We start from the raw sequence: 24,620 nt of genomic DNA on the forward strand, positions 1-24,620 counted from the left end.
GCAACCTTGGTCCACTCTCTATATTTCACTTAAAGAATCTGACTGACTTGCTGCCCAGACAGGGGTTCGCCAAAGGCTGGTCACAGTGTTGCCCACTCCACCCGGGCTGGCAGTGGCATATGGGGCCTATGGCCGTGTTGGGTTGGCAGATGCCATGGAGGCAGTATATCTTTCGGCAGGGCTCACATCCGGGCACAACACCAGGCTTCATTTGGGTTTTGGTAAAGTCTTGTAGCTCATTATTGATGTAAAGGTTTTGAATGCAGCCATGAAAACTGGAGCTGTTTTGGATCTGCCAGATGCGAGGAGCTGTGGGGTGGACGCTCACCGGCATGCCTGAATCAGCGAGAATATTATGCAGAGTTAGAAAGAGACCAGTGGTACATAAATTCAGTTAATATTATTGATATATGACAGAGTTCTATAAATCCTGCAACTCGTGAATAATTTAATCAAGGGCTTTAGGATCAATGGGAATTCACGGGTAGGTGGATTATATAAGGGCTAGTTTATATAGTGGCCCAATCTTTGACTGGATTTAAAAAACCTTGGTATATTGTTACTGTATATACTCAAATCGCTTTGTTTGAAGAGTGCTGATATTCCATCATGATCAGGACAGTATTACTTCACTTGTCTCTGTGCATTCTGGACAGGCTCTCCATCTGTGTGTTAGTGGTGTGTATTTTTAGAGCCTATCCCATAGTTGGTTTGGTGATTCTAGCAAAGTCCAGGAGCAGTAGAGTGGAAAGCATGCGTCATGTCTAGGTGGGTTCACAGCGGTGATTGATGGTTAGTAACTGTGATGGAGGCACTCCTACCTCCCACATATAGTGGAGCTTCCCCCCTCAGGGGCTGCACTTTCCCAAAGCTGTCCATAGTAGTTGGGATACCACCATCTATGGAAAGGTTCACCATCTGGTCAAACGTCACCAGTTCTACAGTGTGGAACTGACCATCATTGATGGTTTCAGTACTGTGTAAAACAAACATGAAAGATATCTGATTGATCAAATTAAAATGGTACTGAAGCTAAGAATTGTAGTCAACTGCTAAGTGGGAAATGCAAAATTAATTGATCTTTTGAAAATGAAATGAACCTTAAGTAATCTAGAAATGTAACAATATAGCTTAATCTTCAGATCACCTGTAGATTGCATGACTTGGTTGGCTGCCCGGGTCATAGCTGACTTTAACATGACCTTCATGAAGCTCCACAGCAATGTGGTCATTGTCTCCATTGTACAGAAGAATGCCGTTGTCTTCTGCTGTGGACACCTGAAAACAGAACCAAAAGAGATCTATAATCAGTAGAAGAACAGAACAAATCTCACCGCAGTGAGCACCTAGTTTGCAAGTGCCAAGAAAAAGTTTGGGCTTTGTTGAATACCTGTAGAGTGATGTTAGCCTGGGGCCAATTCTTCAGGTCACTCAGTAGCAGATAGGAGTCTCTGTCCACAAAGTTGACACTGACCAACTTTTCACAGCGTGGTCCACCAAACCCTTCCAGGCATTGACAGAGTGCATGGCCCCCGCGTTCCACACAGGGGGCATTGTTTTGACAGTCGGCCAGCTCGCAGAGAGAGCGTGGAGTAGATGGGACTTCACAAAGCGGCCCACTGCAAACAAAATGTTTCAGGTCATTTTAGATAATCTCAAATCTAATTGTAATTGATTGTTTCTGTCATGCATGTTCTTCTGCTGGAGTGAGCATTCATAAGACAGTCAAGAAAAGAGTGGAGCACACTGCAATTGTAGGAGACTTCCCAAGTCTGAATCACTGTTTTATATAATAACAGACAAACAGTAAAACAATATCTTAAAGATAACAAATGTACATAAAAAAACACCAAAAGTTGTTAAAGGTCAGACAGTTGTATAGGGACCAGATGTCATGAATTAGTGGCTCTGGTTCCCCATAAACATATAGTACCGCCCACAAAAACCCTGGGTAAGTCATAGATCAGAGCAGTCCAAACTCCTTGAGGGCCAGTGTCCTGCAGAGTTTAGCTCCAACCCTAGTTAAACGCACCTGAAACAGCTAATCAAGCTAGACATTTAGAAAGAAGGTGTGCTGAAAAAATAAGCAATTATTTTGCCCGTTTAGGACAGTTTCTCTTCTCACAGAGGTCTATCCAGCACTGGTGTAGGCTGAGAAGTTTGATCTCTTGATCTCAGACTCTGTCTCATGCCTCCCTCAGGGAAAAGGATTAGAACCACTGTTCAGCCTCACACTGTGTTTGGGTTTTCTGGTTTTGTCTGGCAGCCTAATTTCCATATCAATGGGGATCAATCTGCCTAGAGCTCTGGGCAAAACAGCACTCTGTCACTCAAATACCACCACCACCACAGGTGGTGATATAAAGGGGATCTGAAATTATGATTTTTTTAAAACTGCAAAATCCGCCTGGCAATATTTGTTTGGACAATAAATTTAAAGTGGCCTATATTTTGGGTTATGAAAGGTTCATATTTTGGTTTTGGGAGTCCCCAACAACAGGTGGACATGCATGCAAGGTCAAAAACACTGTCACTGTCTTATGCATTTATTTTTACCTTACTTGTTCAACGACTCGCAACACTTTGCATTGATTGATTCACTAATCGATTCATTTGTCCAAGCTTCTCCTTTACGTGACGCTAATCTGCGGTGATTGGATGACTGGTCTCAAGTTCATCTCATTATGCCTGTAATGCTATTGATAGTGATAGTGAAGTCAGTGTTTCTCAGTCCTGCTACTGGAGAACCCCAAATGCTGACTATTTAAAAAAATTAGCTTTTGCTCAAACACTTATCTGAGACAACTTTTATCCGAGATGACCTATGAATATGGAATACCACAACAAAAAGCTATTCATATTAAGAAGACGCATGAGCAACATGTAAAGTACACTCCAGTGTATAGATCCATGTCAAGATAAATTCCCTCTAGAATCCTATGTCTGCTGCAGCATTGTCTGTGTCTCATGGGTTTGATGGTTGACAAGGGCAATCTCTCTGAATGCCACCCTCCACAGTATCTGCCTGTATAACGAGTACATTATACTTCCCTTACAAGAATCTACACGATGTGGCAGGGTGCGATTGGGCTTTGCTAAGGAATTGGCCAACGGTTGGCAAAGTGGTGTTAAAATGTGAAGATATTTTTGTATAGAACTGACCTGTAGCCCTTGGGACAAACACAGGAGTATCCGTTAACCTCGTCCAAACACTGTGCTCCATTCTGACACCTGTGCTCCTTACAGTCGTCATAGTTCACACTGCAGTCGTCACCCACATATCCAGGGGCGCATATACACCTAGATCGACACACATATACATAGCTCTTTAAAAAGATTTGATCATTTGGGTGATAAAAATGCTGCTAAGACCAAGGAGATTACTTTCAGCCACTTTTAGCTTACTTTGGGCCAGTGACTGTGATGAAGCAGGTGGACTGGTGTTTGCAAGGACTGCGAGTTGAAGCACACATGTCCTCCATATCCTCACACATCTCCCCTACACACACAAACAGGGCAATCTTAAGTCTGGTGCAATAACAGTGTGCTTACAAGTGTTTGATAGCAAAGTAAATTTGGTAACACTATTTTACGGTGCCCTTGTTACACATGCTATATATATTTACTATTATAATAACACATTTTGGTTTTGCTTTATTTTGATAGTCCTTTTAACACACTGTAAGTAACGTTCCACCTACATGTATACTCACTAGAATATTAGAAGTAGAGTATTAGTAGATTGCTAAGGTTATGGTTGGAATAAGTTGACATGCATTTGTAAAGTTAGTTTTAGTCAATAGAGTGTCTGTTAATAAAGAGTTAGCAGAAAATAATCAGACAGTCTACTAATATTCTAATGAGAGTTAGTTGAGATGTAGGTGCAGTGTTATTGTTGTCAACAGAATGTTCAAAAGTGACCATAAAAATTTAATTTCAATCTTTATTTTACAGTCCTGTTCCACATGTACATACTATGTACTTATTATATGAGTAACTAGGTAATAAACCTGAACCTACCCCTAAACCCTTGCCCCATGTATTTAAGTGCATTGTAAGTACACATACTGTAAACTGTCCACTTTAGACTTATATAGCTAGATGTCAGCCAGCAGTCTGAATATTAGTAGACTGCCTGCTTCTATTTTACTACGTCAGCTTACTATAACCCGAACTATAACATGTAGTTGTAGTTAGTAGAATGAAGTCTGAAGTAGATTATCAAAAGTGCAGTTTTGTTAAAAAAAGTGCAAGTAGTAAGATGTGTACCTGTGTAAAAAGGGGCACATAAACAGGTGTAATTGTTGATGCCATCTATGCAGGTCGCTCCGTTCTGACAGTCGTTGTCTTTACACTCGTCTATGTCGATGTCACATGTGGCACCTTCAAAGCCTGCAGCACACGAACAACTGGGAACACAAATGCATCACTTTAAATGGGTCGCAAACTTTTGAAGCACTGTGGGAATTTCATGAAGAAGTCATCTTCATATTTTACCGCAAAAGATAAAAATAAGAAATAACACTTTGATGCATGCTTTAATTCACTTCACCCATTAACATTAGGAAAGGATGTTGAGGCTCACCTAAAGCCCTCATCCTCTTCTCCAGACATGTGGCACGTTCCTCCGTTCTTGCAGGGCTCATTGACGCAAGCGTTGAGCGGCATCTCACAGTTCTTGCCCTGTGTGTGAAATGAAATGTGTAAAGTTTCCCGTCTATCAGCATTTACATTGCTGGTGTGTTTTGTGCGCTCACCTTAAAGCCCTCTGAACAGCGACACCTGTATTCATCTGTCAGATCGGCCTCGCAGCTGCCGTGGTTCAGACAGGGCTTAGACATGCACGGGTTACACTTCGCCAGTATAGCAGTGTCCACTTCACCTGCACACACACACAGACATGAAGCACACAAAGATCTTTATTTAACCCTCATGTCAGTCAAAAAAACCTAATAAGATGCAGTGTAAAAGCAGTCATCAGCGATGACCAACACTACATTACACCAAACATCAATCAGTTACTGTACAGCAGTAAAATATTAAATCTGGGACTATTCATTATTCGTAGACTGCAAGAGTTGTACGTTTCAGCAAAATAAAAACTATACATGTAGTTGTCATCACATGTACCTCAGGAAATACTGGCTGATGGTGGGTTTATATATACAGATGTAAATATATGGGGTGTACACCCAGCTTTTTTCACGACTAGCTGGTGCAACACGCAGGGTCACACACTGCAAAACCACTGGATCTGATGGACTTTTTCCTTCCACTCGTGCAGCTTACCTTGACACTCAAATCTCTTGGCTGGGGTGGTGAGCAGTAGTTTTCCCTCCATGCCGTGTGGTCCAGCGCAGCGGGCGATGCCTGGCTCCTTGTAGCCCGTCTTCACCCAGTCAGAGAGCCAGCGCAGGCGGCAGTCACAGTACAGAGGGTTCGCACCAATCGCCCTGATGGCAGACGCTAACACTTCATTTCAATAGTCCACTTTACACATTCTACTAACAGTGAGTAACTCTTCAGCTACACATCAACTAGCAGTCACTGGAGTATTAGTAGACTGTCTGCTTGATATCTAAACCCACCCTTAACAGTCTACACTGAGAGTTAGTAGACATGTAGTTGAAAATGAATGATGTCATGTCAACTAAAAGTTACTAACTGTTGAATATCAAAATAAAGTTTAACAGGTCAAAAAATGCAAATGAGATGCATTTGAAGGCATGTATCTGAACTACACCTGTCTGTGTATCACGTACAGTACACAGCATAAACTGCTCCATAACGATCACTATAACAACTCGTGGTTTTTCAAACACATGTGTAATAAAAATGAAACGTGTTTCTCTGCTGCAGGTTGTGTATTATTGTGGGAGATGAAGCTGTCACTTTTCTCACAGAGAAAGGTTTAGCTATTTCTGAGAAACTTGTTTGCTATTTTCTGCTCTTTTCTCACTTAAAGTCACGGTTTTGATCCAACATAAATTAACATTGCCTTTTAACTTGCACCTGCTTATTTTTACATAATGTCACTTGCAGGAGTCATTTGAGGAGTCAGTCTTATTCTCCTGATTAATATTCACATACTTTTTAGATATAGAGCAGCAGACGTTATTGGGGCATTATATGTCTTCTATGAAAAAAGAAATTGTAAAAATGGAGAGGATTCAGAGGCTGTGTATTACATCCTGATTACTGCTAGGTGGCGCTGTAGACATATACTTTCCCAGACAAAGCGCCTTTGAATTCTGCTCAACTCCTCTAAAGTAAAGACAAATGTCTGGGCATTACAGCGGAGAAGGGATCGTTCATCCAAAAATGAAAAGCCTCTCATCAGTTACTCACCTTCACGTCTTTGTGCAGTTTGGATTTGTAAAATAGAATACGTGTGAAAATCGCTGCATTGGCTTAATGCTTTTACACAATAAGCATAGACTGTTAATAATAAATAAAAAAAAGCTAGGTCAGAGTGAGGTGTGTGTGTGTCGGGGTTAGGATCCGAGGACAGACAGAACCAAACCCTGAGAAGACCTCAGTAAGAGCTTCTGTGTGTTTACAGCTTCAGAGACGTGCTGCTCTGTTTCTGTGAGTGTGCGGAATATATGCAGCGCATTTTCTGTCTATTTAGTCCCATGCATTTGTTTGGCCCCTTTACTCACAGATGTGACAGCGATGCAGCGTCGGTGAAGATCCCATCAGGCAGTTCAGAGACGTCATTACCATGCAGAGACCTGAGAGCGGCAGAGACACAGCCGTTAGTGATATATATTAAAATGCGATTTTTCAATTATGAAAATTCCTTTATATATATATATATAAGACATACATAGACAAAGACATACATATTAAATTAAGGCCAATCATTCTGTAGAGCTGCTTTACAGTTGTATTGTGTTTAGTGCTTAAACTCAGTGCAACACTGACTCTATTATTGAATTCAACTGAAATAACAATGAACGGAACTGAGCTGAATAAAGACATTATTATGTAGAGCTCTGTATAAATGAAGCTGATTTGACTGGAAGTGCTCATCTCTGTGTTGTGTTCAGGTCTGTTTCTGTGTTACTCATCCTTCATCACCAGCAGAAGACCACAAAACAAATCTTGTCGTGTGTGTAGAAACCTGTGTGGGACATATAAGCCCCTTTTCGCCGTCTCTCACAAACGACAGACCTGAAGTCAGAGATCTCCAGCTGCGTGCAGATCTCATCTGACTTTGGGTGTATTTAAATATTTCAGCTTTTGAAGGACTTTTGTTAAGATGTATTCTAATTAAAACAAAGAGCATGCGGCAAGGATTAGCTATAAACACCCTAATAATAAATAAGAAATGTTTTTTTTATATATATATTTATACTAAGTATACACAAAGACTATAGAATGCCAAACTTTTAACTCATGTAGTTTTGATTGGAGAAAAATGCAATGCTTAAAATGGTCGTTCAATCAGAGGAAGCCCCGCCTTCTAAATAAAATAGCCTATCCCTGATCTGTGAGGTCTGCTGTTAGAAGTTGTGGTTGCTATAGAAACAGGCAGCTTTCTGAGACTTGCCTAGGACTGATCATGTGCACTGTCTGATCTCGCCTGAGAAATAAACTTTTTATAGCGCTACTTCAGCAAAAGAAACAATTATTGTTGTCAGATTTAATTAATCATGTCAAATATGAAATTGAGTCATAAGCTTAGAGAAGAGATTGGAGCTGCACTTGAATGGCTGGGAGGCGTTTTAAAGATGGCTGCCGAGGGATATGACTTCTCTTAAAGAGACTTTGGTATACAGTAGTCAGCATTTGAAGTGGATCAAAAACTTCGGTTTTAGGTCCTAGGACAACTGTGATCAAAGTTTGTTTTGATGCACTTCAGATGCTGACTACTGTAGTTCAAAACATTGTAGATATAGTAGTACTTGTATATAATGCACAGTTTGACAAATTGTTCTGTTTTGAATAAGAAACCGTTGCTTGCCGCTCACTCTGAAGATTCATGCGACTGCCTGCCACTAGATGGAGAAAGACACAATAGAGTTTATATACGTGCTGCTTCAGGGCTTAGTTCATCAAGATGTACGTACAGCAAGCGGAGCGACTGAAGGCCTCCAAACGCCAGAGTCGGGATACAGCGCAGAGCGTTATAACTCAGGATCCTGCGGGACAAAAGCAGACAAACCCTGCGGTCAGATGTCAGTCGGACAGTAATGAGTCAGGAATGCTGAGGAGGACCTACAGGGTGGTCAGCTGACTCATGTTGGCAAACGAAGAGTTGGTCAGAGAGCTGATTTTGTTGTTACTCAGGTCTCTGGAATGAAAGATCACAACACGACAGTCAAACCCGTGGCCGCTTGTGTGCTGTGTGTGTGTGTGTGTGTGTGTGTGTGTGTGTGTGAGACGTACACGAGCTGCAGGTTTTTGAAGTTGGACAGCTCTTTCGGCACCATGCTGAACTGGTTTCCATCCAGATACCTGCAGACACAAACACACTGCTGAAGCAGTCTGCAGATTCATCAGCTGCAATGCGTGTGCGTGTGTGTGTGTGTGTGTGTGTGTGTGTGTCTGCTGGGCGTGGGGCAGCACCTGCTGTTTTGTTTTTTGGTAGGAGGAGACGGTTTAATGAGGGTCTGAGAGCACAGAACACCTGGCTAGAGTCAGTGAGAGCTCTGACCAAATGAGAGGTTTTCACGCTCGGAGGAACGACAGGCATCTGCTGACGCTCTGTGTGTGTCACTCTCATTACACACACAACCCTCTTACTGAGAACAAGAAGGACAATCGTAACCTTTTACTTTGTGTTGTCTAAAGCCAATCAAAACCAAGACGCGTCTAAGCAGAGATTAAACATCTGTGTTTCAGATATTCATCAACTGCTGTGTTCAGACCAGGTGTGGTGTAATAGAAGGACTGTTCGTCTTAAAGAAGGATCTTTAAAGGAGGTTTTAAAGAATCGAAAAGAATGTTTGTTACCAACAACACATTTAAAAACCCTCAGACCTCAATTTAGGATTTATGTATTTGAATTGCTTTAAAAAATTCTAGTTTTAAACTTAATAGTATAGTAATCTATGCTATCAATCTAACAGAAAGAAGCAAAAAAGTGGCTTATGATCAGCGTAGAGTAAAAACAATAAAATCCATCAATTTAAAAGTTTAACGTGGCTGAAATACTGACTAAAACACTCCCTGGTTACTGTGGTTCATTAGTGCTGCTATAAACGAAATCAGACCCTTTTTATTAACGTCAGAAATGCTAGTTTAGTTTGGCAGTCCAAACTCTATATGCAAATACACTAATCTTCACTAATACACTAATTCACGAGTTCATCTGAACTCTGCTGGGCTTCTATCTCCTGACACGAGCTCTGATTGGCTGGCCGGTCACATCAAGGCAGAAGACTCACAGCTCGGTGACGTTGCGCGGGATTCCTTTGGGTAAGACGTGCAGGTGTTTGTTGCTGCAGCGGACCACGGTCTCCAGGCAGGTGCACTCTGAGGGACACTGGACGGGTGGAGCACAGCTCGCCTCCTCTTGATCTGCCCACATCACACACACACACACACACACACACACACACAGTGAATCATCCTGCCGTGAAGACGTAGTGCTGCAGCGTGTCAAATCAATATTCATGAAGAAAGAGCGTGTACCCTCCTGGCAGCGGAAGTCTGGTAAGGCCACGTCCTGCAGAGGGATCTCTTTGAGGAACGCCGGACGCTGGCAGCGAGGGTTTCCCGTCACGATCTTACGGTTCCTCAGCCAGCTGCTCAGCCATGCCAGGTGACAGTTACAGTTGAACGGGTTGGCCAATAGGTTTCTGCCATACACACACACACACACACACACACACACACACACACAAAGATGTTAACCAGCACCAAACTTGTCCTAAGTACTCCTTCCGTTGAGGATTGTTTTATAATTCGTTACACCCAACACTGGATCAGCATAATAACTGGTATCTACCTTTTTTCCTACATCTCATCATGCTTTGTCTGAATTATGGGAGAAAAGTTCAATATGTTGTCACCAATTACCAACTTCAATTTTTCAGTAATGGTTCTAGATCTATGAAAATATGGAAGTGCACACTACAAATATAAGAATAACACCCCAGAGAAACAATTTTCTTAGAAATAAGAAAAACAGTCAAAACACTGACAGCCAATCAGAATGACTTTAAAGAGCTCCAGATGATGACAAATCTGCAGCACAAGCTTATAATAATCTTATCATTAATTCGTGTGAACATGAATATAGTTAGGATAGTGTTACGGTTCTTGGTGTGAACAGGGCTTTAAGCTAGCACTAATGAGGCTTTATGAAATTGGGTAAAAACCAGATACCAGTGTTTGTATCATGGCGTTATTAATTCATAATGGTTTGTTTCAGATTGCTTTCACAATATAGCCTAACCCTAGCATTGTTAAGATCATTGGTTCGATTCCCAAGGAATTCATGAACTGATCAAACGTAGACCTTCAATAAAAAGTGAGTCAGTTTGGATGAACGCGTCTGCCAAATGTAAATGTTCAGTAGATGTGAGGCCAAAATGACACATTATGACTTGTTTCCAGAAAGACTAATATATAAATCTCTTTTGATTTGTTGCATTGGCAGATTTTTTTCAACTGAACACGTCTAGAGTTAGATTCTGGTATCTCGGGCCGGAAGTGAAGTTATAATAAACACCCTTTTACGCTTTCCTTGTATTTCTTCCATATTTTTGGCAATTAAAAAGTCCTAAATAGTACAGCATCTTAAATTTGGCTAAAAAAGGCTATGGTTTAAACGATTAAATATGAGCTCTAAAAGTTTTAAAGTCAGACGCTGTGCTGTTTGTTTACTATATTTGTGCCGCTCCTGCTGGCAGAGAATGAATTAGCATTTTTCAATAAGCCCTTCTGCTCTTTTTTTCACTTCACATTTAAAATCTAACCTTATTTTTACGCAGTTGTACATGTGGTTTAATGAAGATAAGGAATTATAAAGGTATAGCCTTCTCTATGCTTACGTTTATATGTTAATATAATAGTTTGATAATAATTGTTTAAATTAATATAATAATTAATTCTTTTGACTTCCAACACTATACCCTCCCGTCTCTCAGAATTTGGTCATTTTTTAGCGATATAGAGCATTTTTTAATGATGGATTTTTGGACTTCACTGAACTTGACGGCTATTCGCTCGGAAGAGCTAAGACATTTTATAATGTAACTGTATAGCATTCGTCTATAAGAAAAAGTCGTATAGACCTAGAATGGCTCGAGGGTGAATAAATCTTAGGGTAACTAACCCTTTACACGCACTCATTGTGAAAGGCCCTTAAGGTTCTTAAGTCAAACCATACTATGATAAATGAGGAAAATACCGAGTTAAATCAACTCAAAAATTGTTGAAGGAACCGTGAGGCTCCAATGGCACGGCTTCCCAGGAACGATTCGGCTCGAGTTAATGATTACAGGAAACATCTGTCTCTATCACCACATGCTAAACTCCTTCTCAGGATTTCTGCCAATGTGTGTTTGGCTCGTACAGGGTTGAGAGGCTCTGCAGCGTGTCGAAGGCTCCGGGTGTGATGGTGGTCAGCGTGTTGTCGTAGAGCGACAGCAGACGGACGTTGTGCAAGCCTGTGAAACTGTTGTTGTGAATGCAGTTGATGCGATTGTTGCGCAGCATTCTAGAACAGAAAGAGTGAAGATTAAAAGCGTGCATTACGTCTGAATGAGACTGTTTTGGGGCGGAGACGGGGCTCACAGCATGCGCAGGCCGTCCATTCCTCTGAACATCCCGCTGTGCACAGAATCCAGCTGGTTGGCCGTCAGGTGCAGCTCGTTGACCGAAGACGCCCCCTCAAACGCCCCGTCCTCTATCTCAGAGATCTTATTGTTGCTCAGGTTTCTGCAGATCAATGCATGAGGTCAGCGGAGCATCAGGACCACAGAGAGAGAGAGAGAGAGAGAGAGAGAGGTACTTACATTTTCTTCAGGTGAGACAGTGTCTTGAAGGCACCTGTGGCCTCTATCGCCGTGATCTCGTTATTGTTGAGACGCCTGGAGAAAACACATGGAAGAATGAGATGAAATAACACAGACAGCCCTTACGGAAATTAACCATGGTTTCCCTGCTGATGGAACAGAAACCATCAGAGAGTTGTGGTTATAATGGGACTTGTATTGGTTTTAATGCTAACTGTGATGGTGCCTGGTCTCTACGGGTAAAAGGTTGACTTCTATTGGTGGCTTGGTAAAACCACTAAATCCTAAAGGAGTATCAGCACATGTCAACAGCAGCACTGATATTTGTAACAATAGCCAACAATATATTGCATGGGTCAAAATGATACATTTTTGATTTTGAAGTAAAAACCATGTTCCATGAAGATATTTTCTACTGTAAATATATGAAAATCTCATTTTTGATTAGTAATATGCATTGCTGAGAATTTCATATGGACAACTTTAAAGACAATTTTCTTAATATTTAGACTTTTTGCACCCTCGGATTCAAGATTTTCAAATAGTTGTATATTTCAAATATTGTTCTATCCTGACTAACTAGACATCAATGGAAAGCATATTTATTCAGCTTCCGATGGTGTACAAAATGTAAAGAATGGACCTTTATGACTGCTTTTGTGGTCCAGGGTCACAAGTTGAGCATGATTCTGCCTATTTATAGGAGAACTGTTATACAAATGATAATCAATGCACCAATAAAACATGGTTACTACACTTTTACTACAATAAAAGCGTGGTTGATTTTAGTACGGGAGACTCTTGGCGGGTGTTTGCTGTCTTACAGTTCAGTGGTGGATGCTGGGATGTGTTCAGGGATGCGGTTGAGCCGTAGATTGGAGCAGTCCACTACATTGGACTCGCAGCGGCACTTGGCCGGACAGACGGGGTCATTATTACAGTCGCTGCTCAGCCTGGTGTCCTCCGTTCCTGCAGCAAACACGACACTGTCATCCTCCGGTCGTTCAGAGAAACGTCAGAAGAGACGAACAGAGGAAGCGTCTACATACACCAAAGCCTGTTATCTAATGAGCGTTCAATAATTAAAGCACACGCACGCTCCAGGAGACCGAGAGTGTTTGTCAGAGCAAGCACCACCAAATCCCCACCGCGACATGATCGTCATCATGATTTCTTACTTTGTTGTAGTTGAATTAAAGTGGCTGCTCAAACACAGACTAGGAAGAAAGCCGAGGCTTCGTGTTAATGAAAGCAACACACACTCACCTGGGATGACGTACTGCTCTTTGGCTGTGATGGAGACACAAGAACACAATAATCACCAAAACTAATCGTACACCATCGGCATCTCAGAATACAAACGCGTTGTGTCAATGATGGAGGTCAAGAAAGCCACGGAGGGTCACTGTACAGGCTGTTTTGTGTAGAGTGTATGCAGTGGTACGGCACTGTGGTGAACAGCATGAAACATTTGTCTGGCTTGTGTTTTGGTATGTGTGTCAATCCATTTCAGCAGCTGTTGTGTAGAGGCTTTCTTGGACAAAATGCATGTGTGTTTTCCTGAGCTTCTCAGTATCAAGCATCGCATGCCACAAAATAATGCAGTTCAAAATTCTGATATATTTCCAAAACCAAACATGATGCGCTGGAAACCATTGCCAAAACAACACTGTAAGCTCAAAAATGCTGTTCAGAAAGTCTCTTTTGCTCAACAAAACAGTACTTTTGTGAAACATCATTACAATTTAATGTGTTGCTCTTTGTGGGAAATTTATCAAGTTGTAACGTTATAACGAAAAACAAAATATATGATGGTTTCCACAATAAATACTGTGCAGCACAACAGTTTTCAATCAGAAATGTTTCTTGAGCAGCACATTTAGTATATTAGAGTGATTTCTGAAGGATCATGTGACACTGAAGACTGCCGTGCGTCACTGACACAAATTACAGTTTACCATAGATTTACATAGAAAACAGACATCTAAAACACTTTTTACTGTATTTTTGATCAAATAAATGCAGCCTCTGTGAGCAGAATAGCAGTCTTTATAAATATGAATTGTAAATTGCGAGCGTGTATTGAAGAGTTTTACCGGAGCAGCGGAACTTCTTGCTCTTGATCTGGCCGATGCGTTTGTTGGCGAGCCGGCGAGGGCTGGTGCAGCGCGCACCGCTGGTCTCGATGGGGTTGGAGCGCAGGTAATCGGCCAGCCACTTCAGATTACAGTCACAGATGAAGGGATTCTGAGCCAGATGACTGCAGTCACACAAACACATGCACCTCATCAACATACATCACTTCAGAAACGACTGGATGAACTAGATGTCTGTTGAAGAAACGTCAGGATCATGAATCTACCTCCATTTAGAGCTGCAGTTTACATGAGTGAAGCTGTTACCTGTCTACAAATATGTTCAGAGGATATATATAGTGTGTGTGTGTGTGTGTGTGAAATCAGCCAGCAGTTAACTCCTATATTGGAACTTCATTACGAACTACATAACTTTAATCAAATACGTAACCTTATAGACTTTTTAGGTAATCAAATCTAATTCATTCATCTTGTATTACATGCAATTATTCTACTCATAATTATTTAATGCAAAACGAGTGGAACATGATAATTTAACTACCTAAACAACACAGGGTTTTAATACCTATTGCATGTTTTGGTAACACTTTAGTACAGCGACCAATTCTCATTGTTAACTAGTTATTAATATAATTGAACCATTTAGCATGTCTATTACTAACATATTGAATGTTTATTAGTACTTATAAAGCAGATATTCTGCAGGACCTTATTGTACATCCCTAATCCCAACCAAAACCTAACAACTACCTTATTAACTATTAATAAGCAGTTTATTAGGGTTTAATAGTGAGAATTCGACCTTCAAATAAAATATTGTGTTTTTATGCAAATACAAGCACTAGGCTTAAATATATTCAATTAGGACACCTTAACATTAGACACGCAAGCAAGCTATTTTATTCAAATCAATTGAAGGCACATGTGGTGAGAGCTCACAGGGTCTGGATGGCGCGCAGCGAGGTGAAGGTGCCCTTGGCCAGCGTCTGGATTTTGTTGTCATATAAAGAAAGAAGGGAGAGATTCTGCAGGTCCTGAAAGGTGTTGGCACGAAGGCAGTGGATCTTGTTTGCGTTCAGAAGGCTGGAAACACACGAGGAAGACGGAGATGCTGAGAAACAGCAACATGCCGAGCTTTACATTAAATAAACCGTTATAATATACACCTGTTAAATACTTCCCAGCCCTTGTGAAAGAACGACCACGAACAGAAACCTTTGGATATCTCAACAGGGAAAATTCTTCCTAAACCAAATGATCTAAGATGTTCCACCACATCGATTTTACGGCTCTATATACTCTTGCGCAAGTACTGAGTAATGAAATCTCACACTCACAGCAGCTGGAGGGTGTAGAGTCCGTCAAACACTCCTTTGGGCAGATCAGTGATCTTGTTGCCGTACAGAACCCTGAACATCAGAGAGACAGTCAGCACAAGACACACACACACACACACACACACACGTCCTTACTGCTGAAGATCATACATTAGAGGAATAGACAGAGCTGCAGAGTGTGCCTTTAGTCCTGACAGAACTGAATGATATTAAAGGAATCAAGTGCATCAAAGTTTATTCAAAATTTTTAAATGTGCATACCGTACAAGTATGTAGATGAGTTTGTCTCTTCATCAGGTTTGGAGAAATGTCTCAGCAATGGATGCTCTGTGGTCAATGGGTGCCATCAGAATGACAGTCTAGCTGATAAAACTATCACACCAATCCAGAGCACCCCAGTCCATCAGTTAACATATCGAGAAAACAAAAGCTTGCATGTTTGTAAAAAAAAAAAAAAACATAAATGGTGCTTGTTCTGTGCAGATTTCTCTCCTGTTTCAGACCAGAACCATTTTTTACTGGAGGAAGTGTTGTCATGAATTATAGACTATTATATTAGTTGAAAAGTGCTGTGGATTATTGTGATGTTTTTAGCATCTTTTTGGACTCTCATCCTGACGGCACCCATTGCTGAGACGCTGATGCAGAGACACATTTCTAGAAACAAACTCTTTTTGGATGACCTGAGCATGAATACACTTTCAGGAAGTTTTCATTTTGGCTTAAACAGTTTCTTCGAGGTTGCGATGAAACCAAAGCAGCAACAGATATTTTTTTGCACATTATGTGATGTACAAAAATTTGAACATGCACAGATAAATTGTTCATAATAAGTTTAATAAGAAGCATTTGCAAAACAGGTGGAATAAGTTTTACTTTCATGCAAATTTTAAGAAAAATAAATAAACTGGATGAATCCGCTTGCTTATAAAATCTTAAACTGATAGAAATATATTTAAAAAGGACAGCATACAAACAAACAGAACTTTGGTGATGTATGGAAAGTTAGGATGTGGTGAAGGGTTGTCATGAATATTAATGAGTAAGCCCAGAAAGGTTATACAGCAAAGTCAGCACGGCCTAATACATTTTCATGAGATACGCCACAAACAACCCATCACAGCACTCAAAACTACTTCTGACACTCTAAACTCGTAACCAAAAAACCCCAGCACGCTCACAAACACTCAAGAGGTATCATACCAGTCAAGGCTCAGTGCTAGGACCGTTACTGTTACCTGTACATGTTACCTCTGGGAGATATTATCAGGAGTCATGGTCTTAGCTTTCACTGTTATTCTGATGATCCTCTTTGCAAAAAATACAAATTTGAAAAACTAGCAGAATGCATAGCTTATAAAAAACTTGACGATAAGTAATATCTTACTTCTCAATTCTGAAAAAAGAGGTGTTAATTATTGGACCTAAAACATCTCCATATAAAAACCAAGAACACCGTCTAACACTTGATGCCTGCTCTGTCAATTCTTTTTCTAACTACAGTACATTCCACCCACACACACACACACACACACACTCACACACACACTCACACACACACACACACACACACACACACACACACACACACACACACACACACACACACACACACACACACACACACACACACACACACACACACACACACACACACACACACACACACACTCACAGTGAGTTCAGGGAGCGCAGGCCCTGGAAGGCATCAGGAGCAAGCTCAGAAATCTGGTTGTTGCTGAGATCTCTGTAAAGAGAGAGAGAGAGAGAGGAGAATGAAGACAGGTCTGAAGTGACGAGAGCTGTTTTGGGCTCGTGTGGCTGTAGGTATGTAAATGTGTAGCTCTGAACCTCCAGCCCTGCTGTGGTGGCGCTGTGGTGAGGACTATTAGTAAACGGCAGGCATTATAGGCCCTGGAGAAGACTTTAATAAGCCTGCGGTCTAGCCATCAAACCACACGCCAGTTCAGCACGGCAAACACTCCGAGAGAAAATACTCCTCGACGAGATGCCATGGGAATTTACAGAGTGCTGTGGATCTGGGTTTTCACAAGCTGTGCTACATGTCAACTTGAAAGGGAGTGAATGTCACACTGTTTAAATTGGTCAGGCTGGTTTCTGCTGGTTCAAGGTGGTCTACCGCATCAACCTTGGCTCCAGCTGTTCATTTAGAGCAGGTTAGACGTCAGTAGAGAAGGTTTCCAGTTTTATTTGACTGACTGGATTCTGGATGAACAAGTCTGATCTATAAATTTGAATTTGATCTGGTTGTCAGGTTACAGTGACCGTAAGGTCTATGAAAGTATCTTGCTCACATCAGAGGAGTGTTGTGTTTTCTGCAAGCTTACATTCTGCGCAGTTTCTTATAAGGAGAAAACGCTCCTGGAGGGATGGATTTGATGCTGTTTTGCTCCAGTCGTCTGTGAAAAGGGAAATATAGAAAAATGCAGGCGTTATTGCAACATTGACATTTTTTGGTCTGTTTTGTCTCACTGCCATCTCAATCCACCCGAGCAGACGCAGACACACTCCCACACTCCCTACCAGCCCGAGTCTTGAGTGTATCTGTGCACCACTAGTCTTCTCTCTGGAGTTTCTGTTCGCTTCATTACCAGGTTTCTTGCTATTTTAAGTGTTCAGCTTGCAGCGTTCAGCCCAATGAAGGATCATTTTGTCTCATATTCTGCATTCATGCATGAAGCTTGCTTTATTTTTACATTCCTAAAGCTTTCGTTTGCAGGTTTAGGCGCTTTTTTTCAAAGAAGAACAAACAATCCCTGTATGTACTTTATGACTGCAATACACTAAAACTTTACACAAAACGTTCATTCTGGACAAGTCGGTGCTAGTTGCTAAAAGCCCAAGCCAGTCTGCAGATACTGGGGGGTCGAAGCTTGGAGGAGATAAAGCATGTTTGATATGTAGAACGGCTTTTAGTTTATTGTAAGGTCTGGTGTTTTCTCTTTAACCGTTTGCAAAGTGTGATGTTCAAATAATACGCTGCGAGGTGATTGACAAGTACAGCACAATCACAAGCCGACCGAGAAGCATTTGCTCTTTCTAAAAGAACGTTTTAAATGCAGTGTTTAAACATGTAAATGCCACATACAGTAATTCTTCCAAAAGTAGTCTTAACTCCCACGTGTGTATGATTTCTGTGGCCTGAGCTGTCGTAGGAAACCTTGATGGCAGAACATCTCTCTTTCGGAGAACAGAGTGAACATGGGCAGTGCTGATGAAGCCGGATGCGGCGTGTTTGGATGTGATTAGAGTCTGTGGGGGCTGCCGGAGATTTTAAGGGTCTGTTTTAATGGCACAGCCTGCAGCTTCAGGCCGCAGCGCTGTGAAGAAAGCAGTCGTTTTCAGTCGAAAAAGCCTCATTTAAAACAGGAAAGTCATTTGTCAGGGTCATTTAGTGCCTTCACAGCCACAGGCAATAACAGTTCGACTTGAACACTTGCAGAATTTCCCTTCTCTTCAGAAGCAGGGCACCCGCTAGGAAATATAGAAACACAATTTACATTCTTTGGATTGCAGTGATTCCAGACAGAACATTCCTGTGGTCGTCTCTCTGCGGACGGTGCTTTTCAGTCTCTGCGAGCGTGTCCAAATACATCTGTCCTAGATCGTGCCACTGTAATCGACGGATCGCAAGTGGCTGCAGTTCCTTCTGTCACGTCTGGAAGTAGTGTGAGTGCATGCGTGTTTGTGCGTGCCCCTTCCACATTATAATGGCCTTCAGGTTTTACCACAGCCCCTCGGGAGCTCAGACTTTTGTATTTAGCAGACGCTTTTATCCAAACTGACTTGCATTGAATTCAAGAAATACATTTGTTCAGGTCATGCCTTTTCCGGCAATTGAACCATCATACTCAACCATTTCAATTATAGGAACTTTAACTCGATTTTCTTTAATATTTAGAAATGAATCATCTTATATCTGCCTTTGTGGGTTTTTAAATCAGCTTGCGTTCTCTAAACCGACTAACACTGCATTCAAGATTTAATGCATTTGCTAGGAATTAAACCCAAAACCCTGGCGTTGCTTGCGCCATGTCCTACTGTGTGAGCCACAGGATCTTACATCTCTGCCATGCTGTCGGGCAGGTTGGCCGGGATCGCCGTCAGACCTTTCCCTCTGCAGTCCACGATGTTATTACTGCAGGTGCAGGCGGCCGGACACGAGCCCGTGGCAAAACTACACGACTGAGCAGCTGCGTCTTCAGACTGACCTGCAGAGGCACATCAGCACTGAATAAGAATAGGTCGTGAGTAATAAAGTGTGCAGTTAGCAGAGATCAAACCATGAGAACTAGCGGCGTTCATCACTTCAGATGGGTGCAATGCAGCAGATGCCGGTGTCAGGTGAAGAGCCTGGAAGGATTGTTTTACCTGAACAGCTGAATTCGTGTTTCTGGACCTCGGCTACATTGAGTCCTCGTAACGGAGCCGGAGCGCTGCACTGGGTGAACAGACCGATGGTTGGCCGCTCGCGCAACCACTGAGACAACCAGGACAGATTACAGTCGCAGTTCAGGTTGTTGGAGTGTAAACGGCTGAAGATGGAAAAATGGCAGAAAGAATGTCAAGGAAAAGCTTTTATCCAATTCTTTTTAACCTGAGGATAAAGGTCTAGTCGAAAAAAAAAAATCTGTTGAATCAGATTTGTAGAACAGGTCGTTGTGCATTAGTGTGTGCTCTGCAGTGAATGGGTGCCGTCAGAATGAGAGTTCAAACTGCTGATAAAAGCATCACAGCAATCCACAGCACTCCAGTCCGTCAGTTAACATCTGGAGAAGATTAAACTAATCCAGCATAATCTGAATCAGGAGAGAAATCTGCACGGATCAAAGACAGCTCTAAACAAACATGTGGCTGGATTTTTGTGGATCTCATTCTGACGGCTCCCTGAGAAACACATTTCTACAAATCTACACCTCAGCTTGAGGCTGAGGAAATGTTCATTTTTAGGTCAACTGTTTATTGAACCAGGCCCACGATGTTGTTTCAGAGCTCGACTCATAAAAGCAGCAGCAGATCATGCTGTGTTTTGGGTACTGGTCTCTCACCAGGCTTCTTGACTAGATTAAACTCAGCCGGCTTTAGCAGAAAGGCCATGCCGGTCCAACACCAGACCAGCGTCTGGACCAGCATGGAAACTCACGCTGTGGTAAGCCTGTCACTGAGCTCTGCTACTAATGCCAGCCAATTATCTTTAGCCAGTAGCTCCGTGATCTTATTAGAAGGCTCTTTTGTGTTAGGTACAGGAGGACACATGTCCACATACCGTCTCAGAAACAGGAAACATACAAACTGACTGCCATTAAAACTGCACTTATGTCCCTGCATTTATATTTAATGGAAGCCTGTCCATTTCAAAGCATAAACCTGTATGTGAATAAAAAAGATAAATAAAGAAACCAGAACAAAATGAGAAAGAAGCTCCATGTGGTAAAACGGTTCACAAATTCCAGAGAAATATAGCAGAATATACATTTCATAAAAGCAGTGTGTGTGGGAGTTTATTTCTGTATGTGTGTGTGTGACTGTGGCTTCTGGCAGAGCCCTGTGGTCTCCACCGTCCCGCCAAGACTGCGTGGAATGACACTGTGTGTGTGTGTGTGTGTGTGTGTGTGTGTGTGTGTGTGTGTGTGTGTGTGTGTGTGTGTGTGTGTGTGTGTGTGTGTGTGTGTGTGTGTGTGTGTGTGTGTGTGTGTGTGTGTGTGTGTGTGTGTGTGTGTGTGTGTGTGTGTGTGTGTGTGTGTGTGTGCTGTGTGTCTGTATGTGCTGTGTGTGTGTGTGTGTGTGTGTGTGTGTGTGGTCTGTGTGTGTGTGTGTGTGTGTGTGTGTGTGTGTGTTGTGAGATAAATGTGTGTGTGTGTGTGTGTGTGGAAGAGAATGTGTGTGTGTGTGTGTGTGTGTGTGTGTGTGTGTGTGTGTGTGTGTGTGTGTGTGTGTGTGTGTGTGTGTGTGTGTGTGTGTGTGTGTGTGTGGGTCACTCACAAGGTCCTGAGCTTGGGCATGTGGTTGAAGCTGGACACTGGGATGCTGCTGATGTTGTTGTTGTTCAGAGTTCTGCCAAACATCACAGAAACTTCCACTGATCATCACTTCTGATTATGAACCATCAAATAATCCAGCCTGATCTCTTAAGAATTCAAAACTGTTTGTACATAGCATTTAGCATTGTTGTACTTGAGATATACAGTACTTTGACGATATCTAAAAAACTAAAGGATTATGTAACCGTTGTTTGTGTATGTATTTTAGCTGTATATTAAAATGTATTTGTGTAGTTCTTTACTATTTTACTATTATCTTGATCAGCCCACCCTAAACCATTAAGTTTTAGTATGGATGCTAGAACAAACAGTACTGCGCTCACGCTAGAAGCAGACGTCCTGTGATTATGATTTAGACGCTCTCACACACATCTCCAACACGTATCTTTTTATACTCACAATACTTCAAGTCCACGTAGAGCGCGGAAAGCTCCGTCCTCGATGCAGCTGATGTGATTCTTGTCTAGCTGTCTGTGAAACATACAGTGAAAGCACGGTTAGACGCGGGTTGGTTTAGTCTGGTTAGTTTAGTCATCTCTGTGCTGGCGAGTCATGAGCTCTCACAGGTTCTTGATGTCCGTCGCTCCTCTGAAGGCCTTTCGAGGAATCGCCTGGATGAAGTTCTCACTCAAGTCTCTGGAGGAAGAGAAAATCTGGGATTAAATACATTACATAACACACACACACACACACACACACACACACACACACACACACACATTACAGGTGCATTACATCAGAATGAAGTGCACTTGAGTGAATTACTGCCTCAAAATGAGGCTTATAACTAATGCATGAGAGATCATCCAGTGCTATTATCCACACACAATCATCAGATGTTCAAATTAATGATTCATTGCAGACAATTTTGTAAAACTGAGACCACCAAAAAAGAGCAAATAAGTGCGCAGAGCAGCAGGGTGAGTTGAGAAGAGCTGCTGTGATCTTCAGAAGATACGCAGATCCTACAGACCTCCGGTGCTTTGGGAAGCCTTCTTCTGCATGCTGTATACTAACAACTAACAACACACACACACACACACACACACACACACACACACACACGTGCTGATTGTTTAAAACTCAGTTTGCAAGCTGTGACTTTCAAGCTTAGTGTTTGAGAGCAAAACCACCATCAAAGTATCGAAACGTTGACCATGTGACTTTTACACTAGTCACCATACAATAGCTTTGTGTGAGACACAGACAGAAATATTGTGATTATTTACAAACTTAGCTTTCTCTGCCACATCCATCTTTGATATTCGTCATCGTATTTTAGTATCTTGGAGATATTGTTAAAGTGTTTTTAGTCATATTTTTATTTATTTTTAAATACGCTCAAGGTTAAAAGTGTAGTAATTTGGTTGTCTGTTTTTTTTCTTTATGCAGAAGGTTTTTTACTTTTTCAGTTCATTTCATTTCAGTAATGTCTGTTTCATGTAATTATAACAACCCAGCTAAATACACTAGCTAAATGCAGATATTTTATTTTATCCTTTTACCTTCATTTAAATATTGGATTATGAGTCTGCATGTAAAAAAAGCTTTAGTATGGATCTGCAGTAGTGCTAGGTTGCAGACGCAGTTGGGCTTTGAAATGACACGAGGACCACAACGAGAGCGAAACAGCGCTAATGCTAATTAAAAAAACACCCGCCCAAAGATTTTAATTAAATTGTTGCGTATTATAAGGCTTCTGCATCACACGCTGAAAAACGGTTCTTTGTTTCAGACGCGATTCTGAAGCTGTAATAACAGACCGAAGATCAACAGACAGACGTGTCTTCGCAGGCCGAGCAGAGCGCCAGAAAGCTCTGAAAGCAGCGTCCTAAATCCTGTTGTCATGCTTTAAAGTGATCGTCTGCTGAGCACAAAGCTCTCTGGGTAATCTGAGTGGATTACACGCTGGTGTTTAAGAGGCTAATTGCGTATCTCTCAACGCTAATGAGAGGCCTGAGAGGAAAACACACAGCCAAGTCCTTCCTCGTACAACACTCACTTTCATCAGACCGTCGTGGCTGGAGCTGGGCGGACGGAGATGAAGTCTGCTGCTGGAGGTTACGGGCTGGATAAAGCAGGCAGAACTAATGTGTGTTTGTTAAAGGAAATAAACAGGGCCAGACCCTCCAACAGAGGACGGTTTGTGAGGAAAACAAGAAAAGAGAAAGTAACACGTTCCCTCAGAGCAGTCACACAGGCCATTCTCTTCAGCCTTTTATCATTAATCAACAACCGGTCCACGTGGTCGCCAGAAGAATTCATTAGAACTGACATTTTAGAGTAGATGATATTGAGTTATCTTATAATAGAAGACTATCTTTGGGAAGACTATACCAAAACGTAAATTCGAAATGTTAAATTGATGACTAATACAGACGTCAGCTGACATTGATATTCGTTGTTTTTAGGTTGTGTAAGCATTTTAGGCCTGTCGTTATAGAGCCGTCTAGTGCCTGGTGGGTAATCCCAGACTACAATGTAAGCCTGAGCTGTTTCGACTGAAAGAAACTCGTGATCATATACAATATATCAATATATTTTGTCTCAAGATGGTCACTAGTTTTTCTAAGGCACTTATTTTCAAAATGACTTAAATGTCCTGATTGACCTATGGCCTAATCCTGGCTTAACCTAAACCATGTCCATGAAACCAGACCTATATTTTTAGGATCCTAAAATGAGTCCACAGCTAAAATAAAAGGATTTACCTTTCGCTTTGATTTGATTTTTCTAGCCAAAAATGGACAGTCTTTTTTAAAATGGCTTATATTTTTTGTCACCTCATTCATCTGAGCTCAAGCACCTTTTTCTATATATTTTGTGTTCATTTGAAAGCTGGGATCTACAATTCTGATCGGTTTGGTGTTGGTATTGGTGGGTTGATACGAATGAAGGAAGTGTTTATATAGTGCTTTATCGTATTGCTGTATACCCAGTGAGTTTTAGTCTGATGCGCTGACATTACTTAGCACTTTCAGGGACAGGACAGTCCTCTTCAGGTCACTAATACAGGAACACATCCAGCCTCAGCTGTAAGGCTTCACATAAAACAGACTGTCTTCCACTCGCTGCTCCTGATGCCATTAACGCTGACTTTGAGTTATGAAGTCTTCCTGAGGGAGCGCAAACCGAGCCGGGATCGTCTGCAAG

At 41.7% G+C, this 24,620-nt stretch overlaps 1 protein-coding gene across 1 annotated transcript in view; it reads right to left on the reverse strand.

The window, feature by feature from the left end:
- slit1a (slit homolog 1a (Drosophila)) overlaps positions 1 to 24,620 on the reverse strand; it is a 53,122-nt gene that overhangs the window by 3,301 nt on the left and 25,201 nt on the right. Inside the window, exons 5-35 of the mRNA XM_043255117.1 lie at positions 22,032 to 22,103; positions 21,867 to 21,938; positions 21,409 to 21,480; positions 19,798 to 19,961; positions 19,490 to 19,637; positions 17,754 to 17,825; positions 17,081 to 17,152; positions 15,406 to 15,477; positions 15,008 to 15,151; positions 14,069 to 14,232; positions 13,239 to 13,262; positions 12,797 to 12,941; positions 11,973 to 12,047; positions 11,752 to 11,895; positions 11,531 to 11,674; positions 9,643 to 9,809; positions 9,396 to 9,528; positions 8,395 to 8,463; positions 8,228 to 8,299; positions 8,076 to 8,147; positions 6,663 to 6,734; positions 5,290 to 5,453; positions 4,758 to 4,882; positions 4,586 to 4,683; positions 4,270 to 4,409; positions 3,406 to 3,499; positions 3,163 to 3,300; positions 1,391 to 1,619; positions 1,148 to 1,278; positions 822 to 976; positions 48 to 336 (exon numbers count right to left, since the gene is read on the reverse strand). Of these exons, the coding sequence (XP_043111052.1) occupies positions 48 to 336; positions 822 to 976; positions 1,148 to 1,278; positions 1,391 to 1,619; positions 3,163 to 3,300; positions 3,406 to 3,499; positions 4,270 to 4,409; positions 4,586 to 4,683; positions 4,758 to 4,882; positions 5,290 to 5,453; positions 6,663 to 6,734; positions 8,076 to 8,147; positions 8,228 to 8,299; positions 8,395 to 8,463; positions 9,396 to 9,528; positions 9,643 to 9,809; positions 11,531 to 11,674; positions 11,752 to 11,895; positions 11,973 to 12,047; positions 12,797 to 12,941; positions 13,239 to 13,262; positions 14,069 to 14,232; positions 15,008 to 15,151; positions 15,406 to 15,477; positions 17,081 to 17,152; positions 17,754 to 17,825; positions 19,490 to 19,637; positions 19,798 to 19,961; positions 21,409 to 21,480; positions 21,867 to 21,938; positions 22,032 to 22,103 (3,732 nt within the window). The remainder of the gene's footprint in view (positions 1 to 47; positions 337 to 821; positions 977 to 1,147; positions 1,279 to 1,390; positions 1,620 to 3,162; positions 3,301 to 3,405; positions 3,500 to 4,269; positions 4,410 to 4,585; positions 4,684 to 4,757; positions 4,883 to 5,289; positions 5,454 to 6,662; positions 6,735 to 8,075; positions 8,148 to 8,227; positions 8,300 to 8,394; positions 8,464 to 9,395; positions 9,529 to 9,642; positions 9,810 to 11,530; positions 11,675 to 11,751; positions 11,896 to 11,972; positions 12,048 to 12,796; positions 12,942 to 13,238; positions 13,263 to 14,068; positions 14,233 to 15,007; positions 15,152 to 15,405; positions 15,478 to 17,080; positions 17,153 to 17,753; positions 17,826 to 19,489; positions 19,638 to 19,797; positions 19,962 to 21,408; positions 21,481 to 21,866; positions 21,939 to 22,031; positions 22,104 to 24,620) is intronic.

Source organism: Puntigrus tetrazona, chromosome 13 (genome assembly GCF_018831695.1).
Source record: "Puntigrus tetrazona isolate hp1 chromosome 13, ASM1883169v1, whole genome shotgun sequence".
NCBI classification, from domain to species: Eukaryota; Metazoa; Chordata; class Actinopteri; order Cypriniformes; family Cyprinidae; genus Puntigrus; species Puntigrus tetrazona.